The 18,377-nt window shown below is 46.9% G+C and overlaps 2 protein-coding genes across 3 annotated transcripts in view; both read left to right on the forward strand.

The window, feature by feature from the left end:
* The window catches only part of HMX2 (H6 family homeobox 2), a 6,488-nt gene extending 2,527 nt beyond the window's left edge, over positions 1-3,961 (forward strand). Inside the window, exons 2-3 of one of the 2 annotated variants that reach the window (XM_040071701.2) lie at positions 2,328-2,605; positions 3,414-3,961. In XM_040071701.2, coding sequence (XP_039927635.1) covers positions 2,329-2,605; positions 3,414-3,961 — 825 coding nt within the window. In that variant the 5' untranslated portion in view covers position 2,328. Of the gene's footprint in view, positions 1-2,303; positions 2,606-3,413 lie in introns of those variants that run through there. The other variant, XM_058421593.1, reaches the window with a different exon arrangement.
* A 1,276-nt stretch (positions 3,962-5,237) lies between these two features.
* Positions 5,238-17,041, forward strand: BUB3 (BUB3 mitotic checkpoint protein). Its single transcript, XM_040071064.1, has 9 exons — positions 5,238-5,325; positions 5,518-5,635; positions 7,647-7,841; positions 8,358-8,427; positions 9,433-9,584; positions 12,287-12,445; positions 13,755-13,932; positions 14,472-14,688; positions 16,694-17,041. The coding sequence occupies exons 2-9, from the start codon at positions 5,627-5,629 to the stop codon at positions 16,701-16,703; spliced, it is 990 nt and encodes a 329-aa protein (XP_039926998.1). The 5' UTR covers positions 5,238-5,325; positions 5,518-5,626; the 3' UTR covers positions 16,704-17,041.
* The last annotated feature ends 1,336 nt before the right edge of the window (positions 17,042-18,377 follow it).

Raw genomic sequence — 18,377 nt, forward strand, 5'->3', positions numbered from 1 at the left:
CGCGGCCACTCGTGCGGCTCCCACGGGCAGGACCCTCTCCGTGGGGGAGGCAGGGCGGTGCCAGGGCCACGCTGAGCCCGTGGCCTTCGAAGGGACGGAGCTGGAGTTCAGCGGTGCCACCGCGGTGCCACGTCGCGGGGTGCCGGAGGAGCGGGGTGTCCCTTGTGTCGCCTCCCGTCCCTGCAGCCCCCGGGGGGCTCTCGCAGCTCGGGCAGCTCCCCTGGACGGCTTTTGCTCGGAGCCCCCTCGCCCCTCGCTCACCCGGTCTGGGTGCGGGGCCGGCAGAGAGGGATGAAGGACGATTTCTTAAATTGTATTTCAGTGCGGGGTCTTTCCGGGTTAATGAGCTGACATCATGATTAAAGCTGACCATTTGTAATGTGTCGCGACCCCGTTGAAAAGCACTGAAAAGGTTAATGTGGTAAAACAGGACAGCACCTGCCCCTCAGAGGGAGAGGAGGAGCTGGAACACTTTTCCTAATCAATTAGTCCATTAATGAGTCTATCAAGTAGTTAAGTAGTTAAAGATTATGCCGCTGGTCTGGGTAACAGTCGTCATCTCGCTATACCTAATTATATTATAAGTACTTTATTCAATATACCGGACATAATATGGTGACTCGGAGTTAATGAAAATGTCATTTTAAAACGTCTTGACATTTGTCTCTATTGATTTGTATATTTCCATCTCATTCTTTGCTTTCCCCTATTTGATTTTTCCTTTTTTTTTTTTTTTATTTTTTTTAATTTTTTTTTTTTTAGAGGGGGGTGCAGTACATTTCTGGAGAGAGGGAACGACCGCACCGTGGGGGGGGGAGGAATCAACAACTGGAGCTCGCAGAGACCCCGGCCCCACCCCGCTCGGGCAAGCCGGGGTTAAAAACCCGGTGCCACGGCCCCTGCCAAGGCCAAGGATATCGCACCCGGACAGGGATGCCACCAAAACCCCCGGGATTTCCGAGCTGCAGCGGCTCTTCCCACCCGCTGCCCTCCGCGGCAGCTCCTCGGGGATGGCTGCGGGCTCGGGGCCAGCTCCGCACGGGTGTCCGCAGGGAGGAGGGCCCGGGGAGGGAGTTCATCCCTTTGGGGTCTCGGCAGCGGGGAAACGGAGGCGGAGAGGGCGGCAGGACCTGCCCGAGGGCAGGGAAGCGTGGGGCTGGGGTCGTGGGGCAATTCGAGAATCAGTCTGGTGCTTTCCACACCGGCCCCGACACCGGGGCTCCTTTCTGAGGCTTCCCGGGGCGGGAAGCGGGCACGGATCCGTCCCAGGCCGGTGGGAGGGAGGCCCCGGCTCCCGGGCCCGGGCAGCCGTCGGGGCTCGATCCGGGGAAAGGGAGCTCCAGACCCCAAACTCGGGGGCCGGGGGAGTCTCTCGGGCTCCCAGCTGCCGCTCCGCCTGCTCTGAGGGAGGTGCTGGATCCTGGCGGGGTCCTTGCCCTCGGATCCACGTTCCCTTCGGGACAGGCGGGACACAACCTGCAGGTTTCCCCTTCCGAGGGCAGGAGCGGCGTGGGAAGAGCTGCGGTGCTGTGATTTATACCCAGAGCCGAGGGGAAGAGCCCCTGACTCCTGACAAAGTTTATTTGGAAACGCGGCGGCACCCACCCTCCCTGCTCCCCACGGCTTCCAGGCCCTGGGATGGAGACGCGGGAGACATTTCGTGGGACATTTGTTCCCGGCCGCAGCGCAACCCAAAATCCCGCATTCTGGACGGTTTCCCAGCAGGCAACACACCGTGACAGGGTGTTTTTTTTTTGTTGTTTTTTTTTTTTCTTCCTCTAATGAGAAGGGTAAAGATCCCCGGATATGCACAAGGTGTTTATCCCGACACCCCCGCCCCCGGCCGGCATAAGCCATTCCGCCCACGTCGCTGTCGCCCACTCGAGGTGGAGGGCAGGAGGGACGGCGGGCGGCCGGCAGCGCTCCTCCGGGGCCGAGGGGTCAGCGTAGCCCCCGGGGACGGCGGCCAGGACCCGGCGGGGGTTCCCCTCTCGGGCTCCGGCGAACCCCACCCCCCCCGCGCCTCCCCATCCCCGGACCCCGCGGGTTTCCAAACTTTCCGTGCCCGCCGCCGCCGCCGTGATTGGCGAGGCGGAGGCCACCTCCATGCAAATGAAGCCCCGCCGCCCGCCGCCCGCAGATCAATAGGGACGCGGGGGAAGGAGCATGCATTCCGCCTGGGCCGGCGCGGGGAGAGCCGGCCGCTGCACGCCCCCAGCGCCCCCCGAAACACCCCCCGCCGACGGCTCCCCGCGGGCTGCCGGGGCACCCCCTCCCGAGCCCCTCTAAAGCGAGAGCTTCCCTCCTCTGCTTTCTTATGAACCCAGGATGAGCAGCAAAGAAGACCCGAGCAAGTGCTGTCCGGCGGCTGCTCCCATCTCCAGTTTCACCATCCAGTCCATCCTGGGCAGCGGCAGCGCCGATCCCCCCCGGGAAGCCGGAGACAGGGCGTCCGCCTGGCCCGTCCGCGCCCGCACCCTCTCCCTGTCCTCGGAGGACGAGGAGCCGGAGGAGAGCTGGAAACACCGCGGCTGCTTCTGCCCCGAGGCTCAGGGCCCCGCCGAGGCGTGCCACAAGCACCAGCCCCTCAGCTTCACCTGTCTCGGTGAGTGCCCGGAGGGACGGGACGGCATGGCATGGGACGGGACGGCATGGCATTGGCATGGCATGGCATTGCATGGCATGGCATGGCATTGGCATGGCATGGGGCGGCATGGGGCGGACGGGCCCCGCCGGGAAGGGCCGCAGAGGGCTCGGCCCCGGTCCGGCCCCCGCCGGGGAGAGGGAGGCGGGGGCTCGTCGCACCTTCTCTGCTTTCGGGGCCCAGAGTATTTGCGCCGTGCGTGGGTGAAGTGAGGAAGAAGGAACTCCAGCAAAAATGGGGTGGCTTTTTTCCCCCCCCCCCACCCCATCCGGAGTTGATTTCCCCGAGGTGCGACCGATAACGCTCGTTTTCTTAGATTCTGATTAGAGCGCTCGGGCAGGGGGAAGCACGATGTTTATTTTATATATATATTTTTCTTCTTTAAGCATTATTTCTGAATAAACGGTCTGTGAAATGCAATGCTGTAAAGTAAAATTTGCCGGCTCGTGTCGCATAGGAAGCCTGGCACTCAGCCGCTTTCCCTGGGGCACGCTCACCCACCTGTCCATCCATCCATCCATCCATCCATCCATCCATCCATCCATCCATCCATCCATCCATCCATCCATTCATCCATCCCAGGGATGGGGATAACCCAGGTCGGGATGGCTTCCCGCGCCGTCGGTTGTGTGTATCCCCGGGAGCAGAGGCGACGAGTGCCTGCCCGGGGTCTCTCCTCGGTGCTTTTCCCCTCCGGGGCGGGGGGCTCGGCCGTCGGGGGTCCCGGTGCCGGCCGCCGTGCGAGCCCCGCGCTGTCGCTCTGTTGCAGGCGGCGCCAAGGGGAGCGGAGCGGCGGCGGCGGGCAGCGGGGAGCGGGGGCCCTTCCTCTCGCCCCCCCAGCAGGACTGTAAGGACGAGAAGGAGAAGCCGCTGGGACCCTCCTCGCCTTCCTGCGGGGACCGGCAGCGCGACGGCGGGGACCGGCAGGCCGGCGCCGCCAAGAAGAAGACGCGCACGGTGTTCAGCCGCAGCCAGGTCTATCAGCTGGAGTCCACCTTCGACATGAAGCGCTACCTGAGCAGCTCGGAGCGGGCCTGCCTGGCCTCCAGCCTGCAGCTCACCGAGACCCAGGTGAAGACCTGGTTCCAGAACCGCAGGAACAAGTGGAAACGGCAGCTCTCGGCCGAGCTGGAGGCGGCCAACATGGCCCACGCCTCGGCGCAGACTCTGGTGGGGATGCCGCTGGTGTTCAGAGACAATTCCCTCCTCCGAGTGCCGGTGCCCCGGTCCATCGCCTTCCCCGCCCCTCTCTACTACCCCGGCAGCAACCTCTCGGCCTTACCGCTCTACAACCTCTACAACAAGATCGACTACTGAGCCCCGCGCCCCCCGCCCCGTCGGGACCCGCACCGGGAGCGGGGCCGGGGCTGCAGCGGGGGCTCCGTGCGGGCTCTCGGGCCGCCCCCATGGAGGGGACACAGCACCGAAACTGATGGGAGGGACGGGCAAACGGAGAGCCCGGGGGCACCCCCGCGCTCCCCTCCGGCTTTCCTGCCACTTGAGAAGAAAAAAAAAATTAATTAAAAAAAGCGTTATTTCAGATCTGTAAATATTTTTAAAGAAAGTAAGAAAGGAAAAAAAAAAAATTAAACCGTTTTAAGCCTCGTTTGTAAATTTGCCACCTCTGTCGCGTGTCCCCGAGGGGGGACCCCAGCACCGGGGGTGCCCCGCAGCCGGGCCGGGAAGGGCCCGCGGGGCCGGGGATCGGTGCACGGGAGAGCCAAAACGACTTGTAACGCCGAGGGTTTATTTTATTTTATTTTTTTTTTTTCCCCCCGGAATTTTTGCTCCTTATCTCGTTTCCTGCAGGGAATCCCAGCCGTGCCTGACGCGGGGCCGGCGGCGGCTCGCTGCCCTTCTCTCGGCTGGGAGATGAAGGGTATCTCCCCAAAAGTTTTCGTGAACGGGGACTTTTTTTTTTTTTTTTCCTTGTGTTTTCGGAGTGTTTTGGTGGAAGCCGCGGTGTTGGGCTCGGCGCTACCGGGGACTGGTCCCGGCTTTCCGCACCCCGTGTTCGCACCGGGCATCCTCGACGGCTCCCCACGGGACGCAGCCTCGATCGGTCACTCAAAACCAGTAAATCCCGCGGCAAGTGGCGATCAAACTGCGGCCACCGGCTCCGAGGTACGGCCCGTACCGAGCTCCGGGGGCGTGACAACAATGGCAACGAGGACAGCGAAAAACAAACCCCCGAAAAACAAAGCAATCCGAAGGGATAAACGAGGCTTTTTTCAGTGCGGGGAAGGAGAGCCCTCTCCCCGCGCTCCACAGCCGGTGTTTGAGCCACAGACCCCTCGCCCCGGGTGGGGAACACAGCCCCGCTCCATCGCTCCGCCTTCCGGACTCTTTTATTTTAGGGGTAATAACTCGTATTTCGGGTTTTATCCGTTAACACTGCTAAAGCCCAGCAGCAGCCTCCCTCTCCCCGCGGCACCAGCCCGTGCGGTTCCCTCGGGGTCCCTCCCGGTCCCCTCCGTTGGCAGCGGGGATGGGACGGGGACACGGGACCGACTCCCCGCTCGCCGCCGCTGCCCCGGGAGCGGCGAACTACAACTCCCGGCAGGCCCCGCGGCGGCGGGGCTCGCGCCGCACGCCGGGGACGCAGCGCCACGCGCGTTCGAACCGGCCAATCGCGGGGGGAGGGCTGCAGTGCGCGCGCGCGGGCGGTGGCGGAGCCTGAGGTGAGGCCGGGACCGGGATTGGGGATCGGGGATTTGGGATTGGGGATCGGGGGGTTCGGGATTGGGATCCGGGGATCGGGACCCTGGGCACGGCCGAACCCTCCCGTCCCAGCCGCGTGTTCGTTCCTCGGTGCGGTCCCTCCCTCCCCGGTGGTTCCCAGGCCCTTCTCTCACTCTCTTCCCTTCCCGCAGCGTTTTCCACATCCCGGCGCTCTTCACAGGGACCGAGGCCTCGGGGCTACCCTAACTCCGAAAGCTTTTCCTTGGCGGCCCGTGGAGCAGCGGGAGGAGCTCGTTCAACATGAAAACGGTACTTTGAGTTGCATGTTTTCTGAATAAAAGCGCGGGCGGGGAGTCCCGAGGCTCTCACCGGAGCGTTCTGCTTTGTTCCAGCAGCTCCGTCCAGCTGAGTGACGCCTGTGCCAATAGGAGCTATAAAAGCATAGATTTCTTGCTTGTTCACGAAAAATTAATTCCCCCCCCCCCCCCTTTTTTTTTGCAAAACTGAACTCCGTAGTTAAGTCAGAATCGCCATTTCAGCAGCATGTGCTTTCTCTGTAATTAATTTTGTTTTTTTTTCATGTGGTTCCTCAACTTTTTACCAGGACTTTGTTGTTTGGGGTGGGCACAATGCTGTGGTTTGGCGATCCTGGTTGTGCAGCAGCTGTTTTTGTGAAAATGTGGAACTCTGGATCTGGTATTTTTTTTTTTTACCATGTGTAAGAGGCAGGATATACTTAAATTCTGATATCATGAACATTGTTCTGGATTAAAAACATCTTTGAGACATCTTTCTAGGTTTCTTGTGTGAGTAGCTTTGCCCTCTGGAGTTGCTGGTTAATAATTTGTACCAGGCCTCAAATAATACAACTTGTACCTCAAACCTCACGTTTTGTTGCTTGAGTTTTCTGGCCTAAGTAGACACAGCAATAAGATTGTCCAATCTGATTTTCCCAATTGTTCCGAATTCCTTTAGATTTCGTGTCTCTGGACCTGCATCTGAAGCATCCTCAGCAGGTGCTGCTGAATTCCAAGTAGCTTTCCCATGGAAAGTTGTGTGGCAAAAACTCAAGCCTCTCTTTTCCCAAGAGTTCCCAAAGCAGGGCTAAAAAGGGGGCTCATAAAGAAGCTTTTCCATTATTAAAAGGCTGATCTCCACTTTATTGCACAGCTTGATGATTGTTTAGCTGCTGACAAGCACTGAACTGGAACCGTTGTGCCCTAAATTTGCACCTTGCCCTTGGTTCATCTGCTCCTTGTCTCCTGATGTATTCTCAGTGGTGTAATCTTACCTTTGCAGTTGTACATGCAAATTCTGTAACAGTGTTCCAGAAAATCTGAGCTGATTCAGTGCTCTACCCCTTTAGCAGAAGGTGAATGTGCTCTGAAGGCCTTGGCAAGCCTTGGAAAGAGGCTGTGGTTCTTTTGTTGGTGGATGTGTAGCCAGCAGTTTCTTCTTTTAGAGTGTTTGTAAGGTCCAAGCTGTTTTCTAGCTGAAATTTGCAGTTCATAGCTTCTGCTGTCCTTGGAATTTTTCAACAAACCGGTCCTGGAAAGGGAGTGCTGCATTTGCCTTTGGAGTCATTGCTCTTTGATTGCATTGTTGATATTTTTTCCTGGTTGCATCCCGGTTCTGTGGTCACTCCAACATTTCAGCACTTCACAAAACACAACTTTGCTTTCTTTACCTGCCCTTTGGATTCTAACAGAGGGGGAAAAAGGTCTTAAAGCTTTTAATTGCACACATTTCACAGCACTTATGGAAGCCTAAAGATCTGAAAGTTGCAGAGTGCCCAAAACTATATAAAAGATGATCCAGTTGCAATTCTTGGAAGTGTGTGACAGTCATACCAATCCAGGAGCAAATCAGCACTTTTTGGAGTTTTCAAATCCAATTCCTTTCTGCTAATATGTGTTTTTTAAAGTAACTTCTGGATGTTCACAATAGCTTATAAATGTTTACTTCAAGAAAACACAGCCACACACTCAGCAGAGCAGGGGAAATACATTTGTAAGTAACAATATCCGAGCTTATAGATTATAATAACGATCATAATATTTTTGTGTTGTTTATTCATGTTGCATTTGGTATTTGAAAGCTCTCTGTAGAGGAAGGCATTTATTGAGGTTTTGGACAGGGATTGGCATCTTAAATTTTAGAGTTTGTGAGAAGTTTGGGTGTTCTGAGCCCGTTCTGCGTAAAAGGCAGTGAAGTTTTCAGGTCTGCTTTGTGCTGCCTTTCAGGGGGCTCAGTCTTATTCCCCTGCTAGGCCCGTGTTCCTGGAGTCATTAAAATTGCATCTGTGCCTCATTGTCTGCAGATGACGGGATCAAACGAGTTCAAACTCAACCAAACTCCAGATGATGGGATTTCATCGGTGAAGTTTAGTCCAAACACATCTCAGTTTCTGCTCGTTTCATCCTGGGACACAACTGTTCGGCTCTATGATGTTCCTGCCAACACCATGAGACTCAAATATCAGCATTCAGGAGCTGTCCTGGACTGTGCTTTTTATGTAAGTGTGGGAGGGGGTTTCTAATTATTATTTTACAGCTGTAGAGTGCCCAAAGTAGGAGAAATTGTTGGTCCCTGAAGTTAAAGAGGGGGCCTACCTGTGCTTTTTTTCACTGAATGTTTTGTCATGTGGCTGATGCTGTGCTGTGGATCAACACCCAGGTTCTCAAATGGTATCTCCCTTCTAAATCAGTTTTGGGATTACACTGCACCTGGGTGGGATTTAGGTTGTCAGTCTTTTAAAATATGAAGAAAGGGAAATTATTTGCTGTAGCCTCTATCTGCCTTTTTAAAGTTAACTTTAGTTTTACTTCTGAACTAAAGAAATTCATGGTTCTCAAAGCACTTAAACATTTTGTAAAGCTTCTGTCTGTTTAAGTCTGGGTCAGACCTTAACATTTGTGTTTTAATTCCTGTCTTCCCAAAACTCTTGAAAGCAAGGCCTTTGTTATGAGTTTAGGATGCTGAATGCAGAGCAGCCATGGAAACTTGATGAGGTAAATTTTATACTTTATAGGATCCTACCCATGCCTGGAGTGGAGGGCTGGATCAGCAGCTGAAAATGCACGACTTAAACACGGACCAAGGTGAGCAGATTGGATTCTAAACGCTGTCAGCAGCTGGCCTCAGCTTCAGATTTATGTACTTACACGCACAGAATATTCTTCAGGTTCATTAGATGGAGGATGTTTAAGTATCTGGCAGAATAACCAGTGACCCTAATAAGGACCATCTAAAAACCTGGAAGAGTTTGGCATTGCCAGAAAGTTTGGTAGCTGCTTGGAGGATGCCTTGAGTTGGTTTTCTGATGATAATCCTGCTCTGCCATAGGCTGGAGTGGCTCAATCAGGGGGAAATAGCCCAGCTGAATTAAAACTAAGCATGTTGTTTTTCAGGGGTTTGTGGTTCGGATGTATTTAGAATGATCTTTAATGGCAGAGGATGTATAAAACCTTTGCTTCTGTCAAGCATGGCCTTGCAGTGTAGTTTTTTTTTTTTTTCCTAAGGAAACATTGCTTGAAAGTAACAGTTCCAGTGCCTCATTGGTGCAAAATATGGGACTGGTTTGTCTCACTTTTTTGTGTGTTTTTAGAGTGTTAAAAGCAAATTTCAGCCAGTCACCAGCACCAGCCAATAGCCAGGGCTTGACAAATGAGTGTGTGCAGTGATGGTACCAAGAAGCTCAAATAATTCTGCCATAGCTGACTTCCTACAAGTGTTTAAATATTTTTGTTGAGATGTAATACTAATTGCTTTCTCTTGTCATGTTATTGATGTACACATGCTTAATTTGCTTTCTGTATTTGTGTTTTTGTCAATGTGAAACCTGTAAAGATCTCTCAGTGACTGCCTAAAAATTCTTAAGTCCTAAGCTCAAGGGACATAAGTTTAAATGTAACAATCTTGATCTTAGCAAAAGTTATGCTTCTGAAGGCTGAACTATCCATACAGAGTCTTCTGGCATAAAAATACACCTTTAGAATGTCAGAAAATGCTTGTGCTGCAGTTGTGTTCCTTTTTTATTCTTGATTTCACACACTCTGACTGTTTGTAGGGCCAGTAAAGTTGCAGTATGTTGTGTTTTCTTCCAGAAAACCTTGTTGGTGCCCACGATGCTCCCATCAGGTGTGTGGAGTATTGCCCAGAGGTGAATGTCATGGTGACTGGCAGCTGGGATCAGACAGTCAAACTCTGGGATCCCAGAACTCCCTGTAACGCAGGAACCTTCTCCCAGCCTGAAAAGGTATGTGCTGCATTCCAGGTGTTAAGTAATGCATCCTGGGACTGAAACATCACACAGGACACTGCCTTGGGCTGAATTTGTGAAGCTATGAGCTGTATTTCTGAAGTTACATTTAATGTTTTTTAAACTGGGTGAAAGTGTAGCATTTTAAAGGATTGGTATTCAGAATGTATTGCTGTTTTGGTGAGGGCTTTGAGCTTTCCTCAACGTTCCTTAAGTCTTGTGCTTGTGCTGGACCATGTTCTCAAAATTTAAAAGAAATTTGAAGGAAAACCAAGCATCTTGGCTTAATTGTAATATGCACAGTTGATTTCCATAAATGTCAAGATTTCAGGTGTATCAGACCCTGGCAGTCCTAAGGTCTGATTGTTTTGGAATGCCACAGAAAAATATCTCCGTAGGAGGCCATTTATGTTGCCTGAAGCAATCATTTTGGTTTTTCACTTGTGTTCAAAAAATTGAACAGAATTGCTTGTGCTGTGATTTACCTGTTTGGTATTAGTGCCTAGTAAATTTGGATATTCTCCTAAAGCCGAAATCCTCTGTGCTAATGGGAGACTCAGAGAAATAAAATAAAATGGGATGATAACTTCAGCTTTTTCTGTTGGCCATGTGATGTGTTAATTTCTGGTGCTGCTTACAGCACTGTCATGGAAAGACTTAACAGGAATTCCTGGGGGTTTTTTTCAGAGACTCCTAAACACAGGCTGACTTGCTGGATAATTTTACATATGATTTTTTTTTTTTTTTTTTTGCCTGTACCTTTTAAAAATTTCATTTAGCACTGTGACATCTTATTGTCAAGTCCTAATTATGAGCCATCATTACATTCCCTTTGCCCCTAAATAGCTCTTACTTTTGTTCCAGCAGAGCTGGATCTACTTCTGGTGAGACCTTTGTGCAGAATAAAGTAATTGCATTATTTCTAGCTTTGATTTATAGATGTATGTAGCATGTAAAGAACTGTGATAAATTGCTGACAGAATATCATATAATGGACAGCCACAGTGAATCAAGCTGCTTATTGGTTCAGCAAGGTTCATTATGTCATTTTTTTAATGCTGCCTTTGATGAATGTGTACACCTACTCCACTGCATGACAACGGTTTCATTTGATTTATGGCTGTGTGGTGGAGAAAGAACACTCACTGTACAGGTGTGACATCAGTTTGTGAAGAAGATTTAAGATATTTAATGTTCTTTATGCCTTTGTTTCCCTGTATGTACACAAACACATTTTATGTAGTGTTTATGAATATTTCTGGACCGAGTTTTACATCAATAACAAAAAGCTGTCGTGTTAAAAGGTGTAACTGCTATCGGCTCAAAGTTTTCTTACCCTTTTTAGGAATAATTGGGATCATCAGAAATTTTGGGCAACTCCTGTGTGAATATTTAAGACTTTTTCTGTCTTAAAATCTCAGTCTTAAGAGTTCAGTAATCACATTTTAGAGGAGAAAGCATGCTGGGTGGATGAGGATTGGTTAAAGGTAGCTTTTTTATCCATACGTATACGTACACACGTGTCTGCTTAGCTTTTTATTAAAAATTAACTTTTTGAAAACATATTTGTAGCAAATGAGGATGAGAGTTGTTAAGTCTGATGTTTCAGTGCAGTCTTACCAGAACCAAGCAGCTTTGTTGGGTTTGCTTCATCGGAGAACCAGAAAGTGAAACCAAATGAAATTGTCCAAGCACGTGCCAAAAGTAAACTGATTCCCTCTGGCAGGGTACCAGATCTCTTACACATTTAATTCCTGATCTGAGGGGTACCCACGATCTGTTTCCTGTGTGTTTGGCTGCGTTTGATCACTGGAAAAAGCTCATTCTCATCATTTGTTCTTGTTAGCAGCTGTGGGGAGCTGGATTCCATCTGCTTATGTAGCAACAACTTGGAATTCATTCCATAGCACAGGGGTTTTTTTACTAAACCTCTTCCCTTTTTCTTGTTTTGTTTTGTTTGTTTGTTTTTTTAAGGTATTACCACATGAACTGCATCCCGAGCAATAGCTGGAAACAACAATTCATGCACTAAATATTTTCATGTGAAATTTGATAAGCCAAAATTTCCCACTGAGCCAAGTTTTGGGGTAGAGTTAAAATTCCAAGCCATTATCTTTTTTTTTTTTTTTTTTTTAATATGTCAAGCATATTGCTTTCTTCAAATTCACTTTGTTTTATTAACGTATACAAAGTAATGTGTTTTGTTTTTTTTTTTTTTAATGATCTCTTGGCGATTTATTTTGTTTTATTAACATGAAGCTCAACTCAAAATATTCAGTTTATAATGGAAAATACTTGGTGGAGAAAAAGAGAAGAAAATGTATGATGTGGTTTTGTAGGATCGTGAACTAACAGCGGGAATGCAAAACCAAGCAGAGATAATTTCCGATATCCATCACTTCCCCTCCTGTTCCTTTGCATGGGTTTTTATTTTGCTGATAATTTCAGTAAATTTAATGCTTGGAATAGGTTTTTGATCATCCTACATCAGGATGTTCTCACTAACCAGCTGCACATTCCTGCTGATTATCCCAAATTTGGGTTGTAAATGAAAGCTGGAGGGAATTCTGTTGCTGTGCATTCCATGGGAGATGGCACCAATTGTGTTAGTGCTCATTGCTGACAGCTCATTCTGTACAAAGAGCAGGGCTTTTTTCAGCTAATATCAACGTTAAATTCTGTAAATTTTTTTTTGGAAGGTCTACACCCTGTCTGTGTCTGGGGACAGACTGATTGTGGGCACGGCAGGTCGGAGGGTGCTGGTGTGGGATTTGAGGAACATGGGATACGTTCAGCAGCGAAGGGAATCGAGCCTGAAATACCAGACCCGCTGCATCAGAGCATTCCCCAACAAACAGGTATGGGAGCAGTGGCAGCAATCACATTTCTGCTGAATTTTCTGCAGGGAAATGGGGGCTTATTTTCAAGTTTAGTTTTCAGTGGGGATGTGTTTTATAATCAAACTTTGGGAGGAGGGAGGCTTCCTGTGGTACATTAATTCTTTTTAGTGCAGCTTAGCAATGTTTGCCACTGACTTACCAGCATTTTATGTTGTTGTTTTGTTCCTGGAGATTTGTCTCCTTTTTAGAAATAACCTATTTAATGAATCACAATGCTGACATGTAATTCAAAAACGTCCTTCCCCTCCCCAGTTGCAGTAGAAGAGAGGAGGCCAGAATTGGTGGTTCCTAAGCAGTTCTTATGCATTGTAACCCAGAGTTCTTGAACAGTCTGGGAACAGGAGCAGGATTAAAACCGCATGAGTGTCGTTTATATATTTTTCTTTTTTTTTCTCTCCGAGTCTGTGGCATGCACTGCAGAACCCTGGATCCATTATCCAGGGGGAATTGTGCAATTCAGGTGCTCCTGCAGCTGTTCTGTGCCAGTTAACGTGGTGTGTCTGTGGTATTTCTTTTTCAAGGAAAGCAAGAAGATTGGCTTTCTCTGCCAAACTAATTTGTGAGGGAATTTTCTCCTGTACAGAGTGATAGTACAGGAATTGCAAGACCTAGTTACTTGTTCTTGAACTGGCATGAATGCTTTGTCCATTTTCAGTTCTAGTTATAGTAAAACAAGCTGATCTTCCAGATTGTATTGTAGGATGGATTTTAAAGAGCCTTGTTATAGCTAGATATCATTGCAATCCTGTTTCTGAAAAGATCTATTATGGACTTAACTCAAAAGTGATAATAAAAGCATCTCAGGTTGCTCCAAGATGGGACTGTAATTAACTAGATAAGTGAACACAACTTGTAATCAAGTTTCACTGAAAATACTATTTCAGCTTGAGTGTTTAGTTGTTAGTATAAAGCTCTGAACAAATTTTAATGTAATGTAATGCTGAAACGAAATAGTCCTGTGAGTATCTTTTGTATTTCAGATATTTAGGCCTTAGGGGGTAGGTGAACAAATGCAAGGGGTTCTTGTCTCTTGAAATTTTTTTCCCCAAAGACGAGCTTGTGTTTGGACCTGCAGATGTAATCACAAGTCTCACTGTCAGCTTAAAACTATGATGCAATGAGAATCTCTCTTAGAAAGCTTTTTTCTGCCTTGCAACTTTCTTAGAATTTAGAAGGCTATGAAATAAAATTGTGTTGCAGTCTTTGCTCCAGTTGTAAACTTCTAAAACATTTAGCTCCAATTTTTTTTTTTTTCTTTTCTTCTTAGGGTTATGTTTTAAGTTCTATTGAAGGTCGTGTAGCCGTGGAATATTTGGATCCAAGCCCAGAAATCCAGAAGAAGAAATACGCATTCAAATGTCACCGCTTGAAGGAGAATAACATCGAGCAGATTTATCCAGTTAATGCCATTTCTTTCCACAATGTCCACAACACGTTTGCTACAGGTAAATACTCAATTCTTTGTAACACTTGCATCAGTTCCTTTAGTTTTGATGTAAACAGATCAGCCTTCAAATGCCCTGACTTTTTAAGCATTTAAATTGTATTCATGCCATAAGTAGGGTTTTAAAATTATTTGATGCAGTGAGAGTTCTTAACTCTTAATATTTTTTTCCCCCGAAGACGGGCTTGTGTTTGGACCTGCAGATGTAATCACAAGTCTCACTGTCAGCTTAAAACTATGATGCAACGAGAATCTCTCTTAGAAAGCTTTTTTTCTGCCTTACCACTTTCTTAGATTTTAGAGGGCTATGAGATATAATTGTATTGCAGTCTTTTCTGCAGTTAACTGCCTTAACAGGGAGTTTGGGAAATGCTCATTGTGCTCTTTAGTGAATGAATCAACCCTGTGTTTTTCCTGACAAAGCAATTATGAGTAGTTTTCTTTTTTCCCTGCGCTGCATCTCTCCGGTTTGATTTTTTCCCCCCCCCCCCCCAATTACAACTCACAAAAACGGGTTTCCTTTGCGCCGCTGACTTCCAGGCGGCTCCGACGGCTTCGTGAATATCTGGGATCCCTTTAACAAGAAGCGGCTGTGCCAGTTCCATCGCTATCCCACCAGCATCGCCTCGCTGGCCTTCAGCAACGACGGAACCACCCTGGCCATAGCCTCCTCCTACATGTACGAGATGGACGACATCGAGCACCCCGAGGACGGCATCTACATCCGCCAAGTGACGGACGCCGAGACAAAGCCCAAGTGAGTGTCTGCTTCACCTGCAGGCTCTCTGAGCCTCCACCCCGAGATTTATTAATTTTCCTAAATTCATGAATGGCATTATTGATGGCAGGAGATAGCGCAGCTTGACGGTAGGGCCGGGTTTGATGTTATCTCCTTCGCCCAAGCTTTCAATATCCGTAGGTTGATAGACGGCTGATGGATAAAATTGTGCCTGGTTGTTTAGTGGGAGAAGAATGTCAAACTCTTATCCTCTTTCAATAGGTGCTATTATATGAAGCTGTAGAGTTATTGCGAGCTCATTGCTTCAGGAATTGAGTGAAGAATTCAAGAATAATTTATTGGAGTAAACGTTAGCGTGTTTGGATATTTAAAACTTGGAATGGATGCGATCTGTCACGCTGAGTATGCACCCAGCTGTCTGAGTGAGCAGTGAATTTAGATTCTGTTCTAGGAAGGTTGTGTAAAATCAAGGAAAAGCTCTCTCAGTTCCTGGGTGCTGGAGTTTGCTGCGGCCCTTTGATAACACACTTCTCTGTCGTTGTTGCTGTCAAAACGAGGCAAACTGATTGATGGAGGTGAAAATTCCTGTTCAGCTCACTTTGGCGTGAATGTTACATAGAAAAATTGCCATCCCAGTGCAGGATTGTGCTGCCCTTAATGATGGAGGCACAGGAGCAGTTGGCTTTATTTTCGAATTCCTGTTCTTTATCACTGCTAGGTTTTTTCTCTTCTAGTACTCAATCTGTCTTACACCTTATCAGGTTGTCTCAGTTATTAAAAGTGGCTGTGAAAACAGATACATAAATTATCAAATTTCTTGAGTTTAAAACCTCAAGACCTTTCCCTCCACTCTCCTAAGTGATTTGTCTGTTGCTTTGGAGCAGCTGTCTTATACCTCTGAAGATGAGATATTAGTTTTATAACCACATCTCTCACTTTGGGATACTTGTTTAAAAGTAATTTTGATACTTCTAGAAAAACAAAGCCAGAACTATTTTAGAAATAAATATATTTCTATATTTTTAGAAATAAATATATTTCTGGGAGTTCCTCGAGTGGAAAAATCCAAATATGGTAATTAAATGTTTTTAAAAAAAAATTGTTAAATACATTTATGAGTTGTTTTGTTGTGTTTTTCAAAGCTGATGAAAGAATACTTGCTGCTCTTGGTTTTCTAATAGTAAGAACTGCTTTCAGTTTCTTGGTTTTTATTCACTGCTAGTTAGAGTTGCTAATTCTGTAGATGCTTCATTCTGCTGTACAAGGAGGTTAATCTACAATTAAACAATATTTCCTCTTGGCCCTCCATTGTTTTCTGAAACAGATGGTTCATCATTTCCTGGGCTGTTAAACACAGCAAGGTTAAGGTTAGACTCTTGGGAATCAGCTAGTTTGGAATCTTATTAGGCTGTAGAAGGAAAACTAATAAGAATACTCCTTAATATCATTTTGTGACTGTAAACAATTATTTATTAGCAAACAATTGATCCCAGAAGGGCAAATTGTTTGAGTCAGTAATGAGCTGAGAAAAGACAGAGCATATCTGTGTATTTGGAAAATAATTGTAACGTAATTGCAATGCATTTAGGCAGGCATCTTTTTGGACCTGTTTCTATCTTTAAATGAATTTCTGAAAACATTAACGAGGTTTATATGCTTTTCTGACATTTACAAGTTGCTTGTGCCAACCTTGGGGCACTAAGAAGGATGGGTATATTTGAGTGGTTCAGTAGTGTGAGTCATCTCTGGTTTATTCTAAAAATAAGTTACTTAGGACAGAAGACTAATGGCAGTTTTCATAGTGATCTTTTTGCATGTTAATTTGTGTTTCTGCACAATGCGTTCTTAGTGCATCAAGATGGTGCCATATTATATAAAGATCATTTTTTTCATCATTAAACTCTTACATTCTGTGTCTTGGTACAAGTGAAAGCTGGCTTTCTGCTCTCCTAGGATGTTGAATGTTCTACCTGCTTAGGATTGTTCTGAACAGCCTTCCTAAAATAGAGTTTATTTATTGCAGGTCTACTTAGACCACTGGTGATACTCCTTCTCTACAAGAGATGCTCACCTGCTCGTAACAAGGCTCCACTAAAACAAGCGAAGTGAGAAGAACAATCTTTGTACTCCTGTTGTTTTTAATTGAGAAATGTTTTTTGTTGTTGTTTATTATAGTTTGTCTAAATCTGTCATTCCTTGCCTGCTTATAATATTAGTGAAACTATTTTCTTTACCTGCTGTCTGGAGCTGAGTTACTTCGGTCCTGTAGATAACCTTTCAAAAATCTGGACATTTTGTAGTATCTGATTATGAAAACTTCCACTCCTTTCTTCTTTGTTCAATAAATAACTGTAGATTTTTTGACAACAAATACTTTGTGTAGCAGCCTTTACTGATTGTGAAACACATGTTGAGACCAAATCCTTACATTGCAGGAGTTCTCGAGTTCTAGATCTTCCTGATGGAAAAAAAATCCGAATCTTTAATCTTTTTCCAAGGAGATGAACCTGGAAATAAAAAGAAATGTTTTCTTTTGAGTATTACCACTAAAAGCTGTCTCACTAAACTCTGCTTGCAGAGCAGACCCAGACTGGTCACTTGTGTCAGGTGTTACTACTTAAATATTTATTTTACAGTGATGAGTGAGGAGGGACAGAAAAGCCGAGGCTCCAGGAAGGTGATTGAGGTGTGGGTGTTTTGGATTGGAGATTGGATTCATTCTTTGCTTCCAACTTCTTCTCTTCTGTCAGTGCCTGTGTAGCCAGTGGGAGCACTTTATTACCTGTAGGAAAACAAACTTGCTGACAGCAGGAATGGTACCAGATCGTTGCAGAGAAGGTGGTGATGGAGAGGAAACAGCTCTGTGTGTGCAGAAATCTGACAAACTTGAGCTGTTACCAGGTAGTCATGGTAAATGAGTTGTACATGGAATATTTTGTAGCTTGTCTTGAGCTAGATGTGGATTCTTTGGTAATAGAAACTGGGTTTGATAGGTTTGGAAAAAATGAAGATCTTCCTGAGTTAAATATGAATAATGCCCTCGCCACAGTGTCATCCAGCCTCTGTTCTGGTACTTGTGCACCACCCCTGTTCCTTGCAGGTTTAATTGGCTTTTTTGCAGTGAGGGTTACGTGGCTGCTGTTGGGCAGAGGTTGGATTTTTGATGTCAGGTTAGAAAGTCACAACTCCTTGGTGTTCAGGTGTTTTATTATTTTTAGAATTTGAGCTTTGCTAAAGAGGGCCAGTTGGAGCCCAATCATGGGAGCTAAAGGTTTCTGTCAGAGTGACTAGCAAAGCAATAATAAGCTTGTGGAAGGAAAGAAGTGAGGATGTGTCCAAGTAAAAAAAAAAAGTGTGAAGGCAGAATTAGGCTGGGACTAAGGAAAATGTGGCTTAGTGATGAAATGGAAAAAAAGAATATGTGAAATGGAGAGAGGATAGAGTGGGGAGTTCCAGCTGTAGAGCTGTGGGTAGCAAAGTGAAATAAGAGCTAGAGAACATAGGGCAAAACAAACAGAATTAGGGGAATTGCAAATGCTTTGGTTGACAAAGGAAACCATGCTATAACTAGGAAATGATGCCACCTGTGCAACTTTTCAGTGGTAAGTGTTAGGGAAAAACCTGTCAGTGTGCTGAGATCTGCGTGTTCCAGTGGACAAAGCCCAGTGTACTTATGAGGGAATAGATTTGACTTGCTGGTTCTCTTT

Source organism: Hirundo rustica, chromosome 8 (assembly GCF_015227805.2).
Source record: "Hirundo rustica isolate bHirRus1 chromosome 8, bHirRus1.pri.v3, whole genome shotgun sequence".
NCBI lineage: Eukaryota > Metazoa > Chordata > Aves > Passeriformes > Hirundinidae > Hirundo > Hirundo rustica.

What these genes read in the sequence shown, in the direction of transcription:
- BUB3 (XM_040071064.1), top strand. An exon ending in TCCTGGACTGTGCTTTTTAT is followed by an intron (nt 7,842 to 8,357) that starts GTAAGTGTGGGA and finishes TATACTTTATAG; the next exon opens with GATCCTACCCATGCCTGGAG. An exon ending in CCACAACACGTTTGCTACAG is followed by an intron (nt 13,933 to 14,471) that starts GTAAATACTCAA and finishes GCTGACTTCCAG; the next exon opens with GCGGCTCCGACGGCTTCGTG.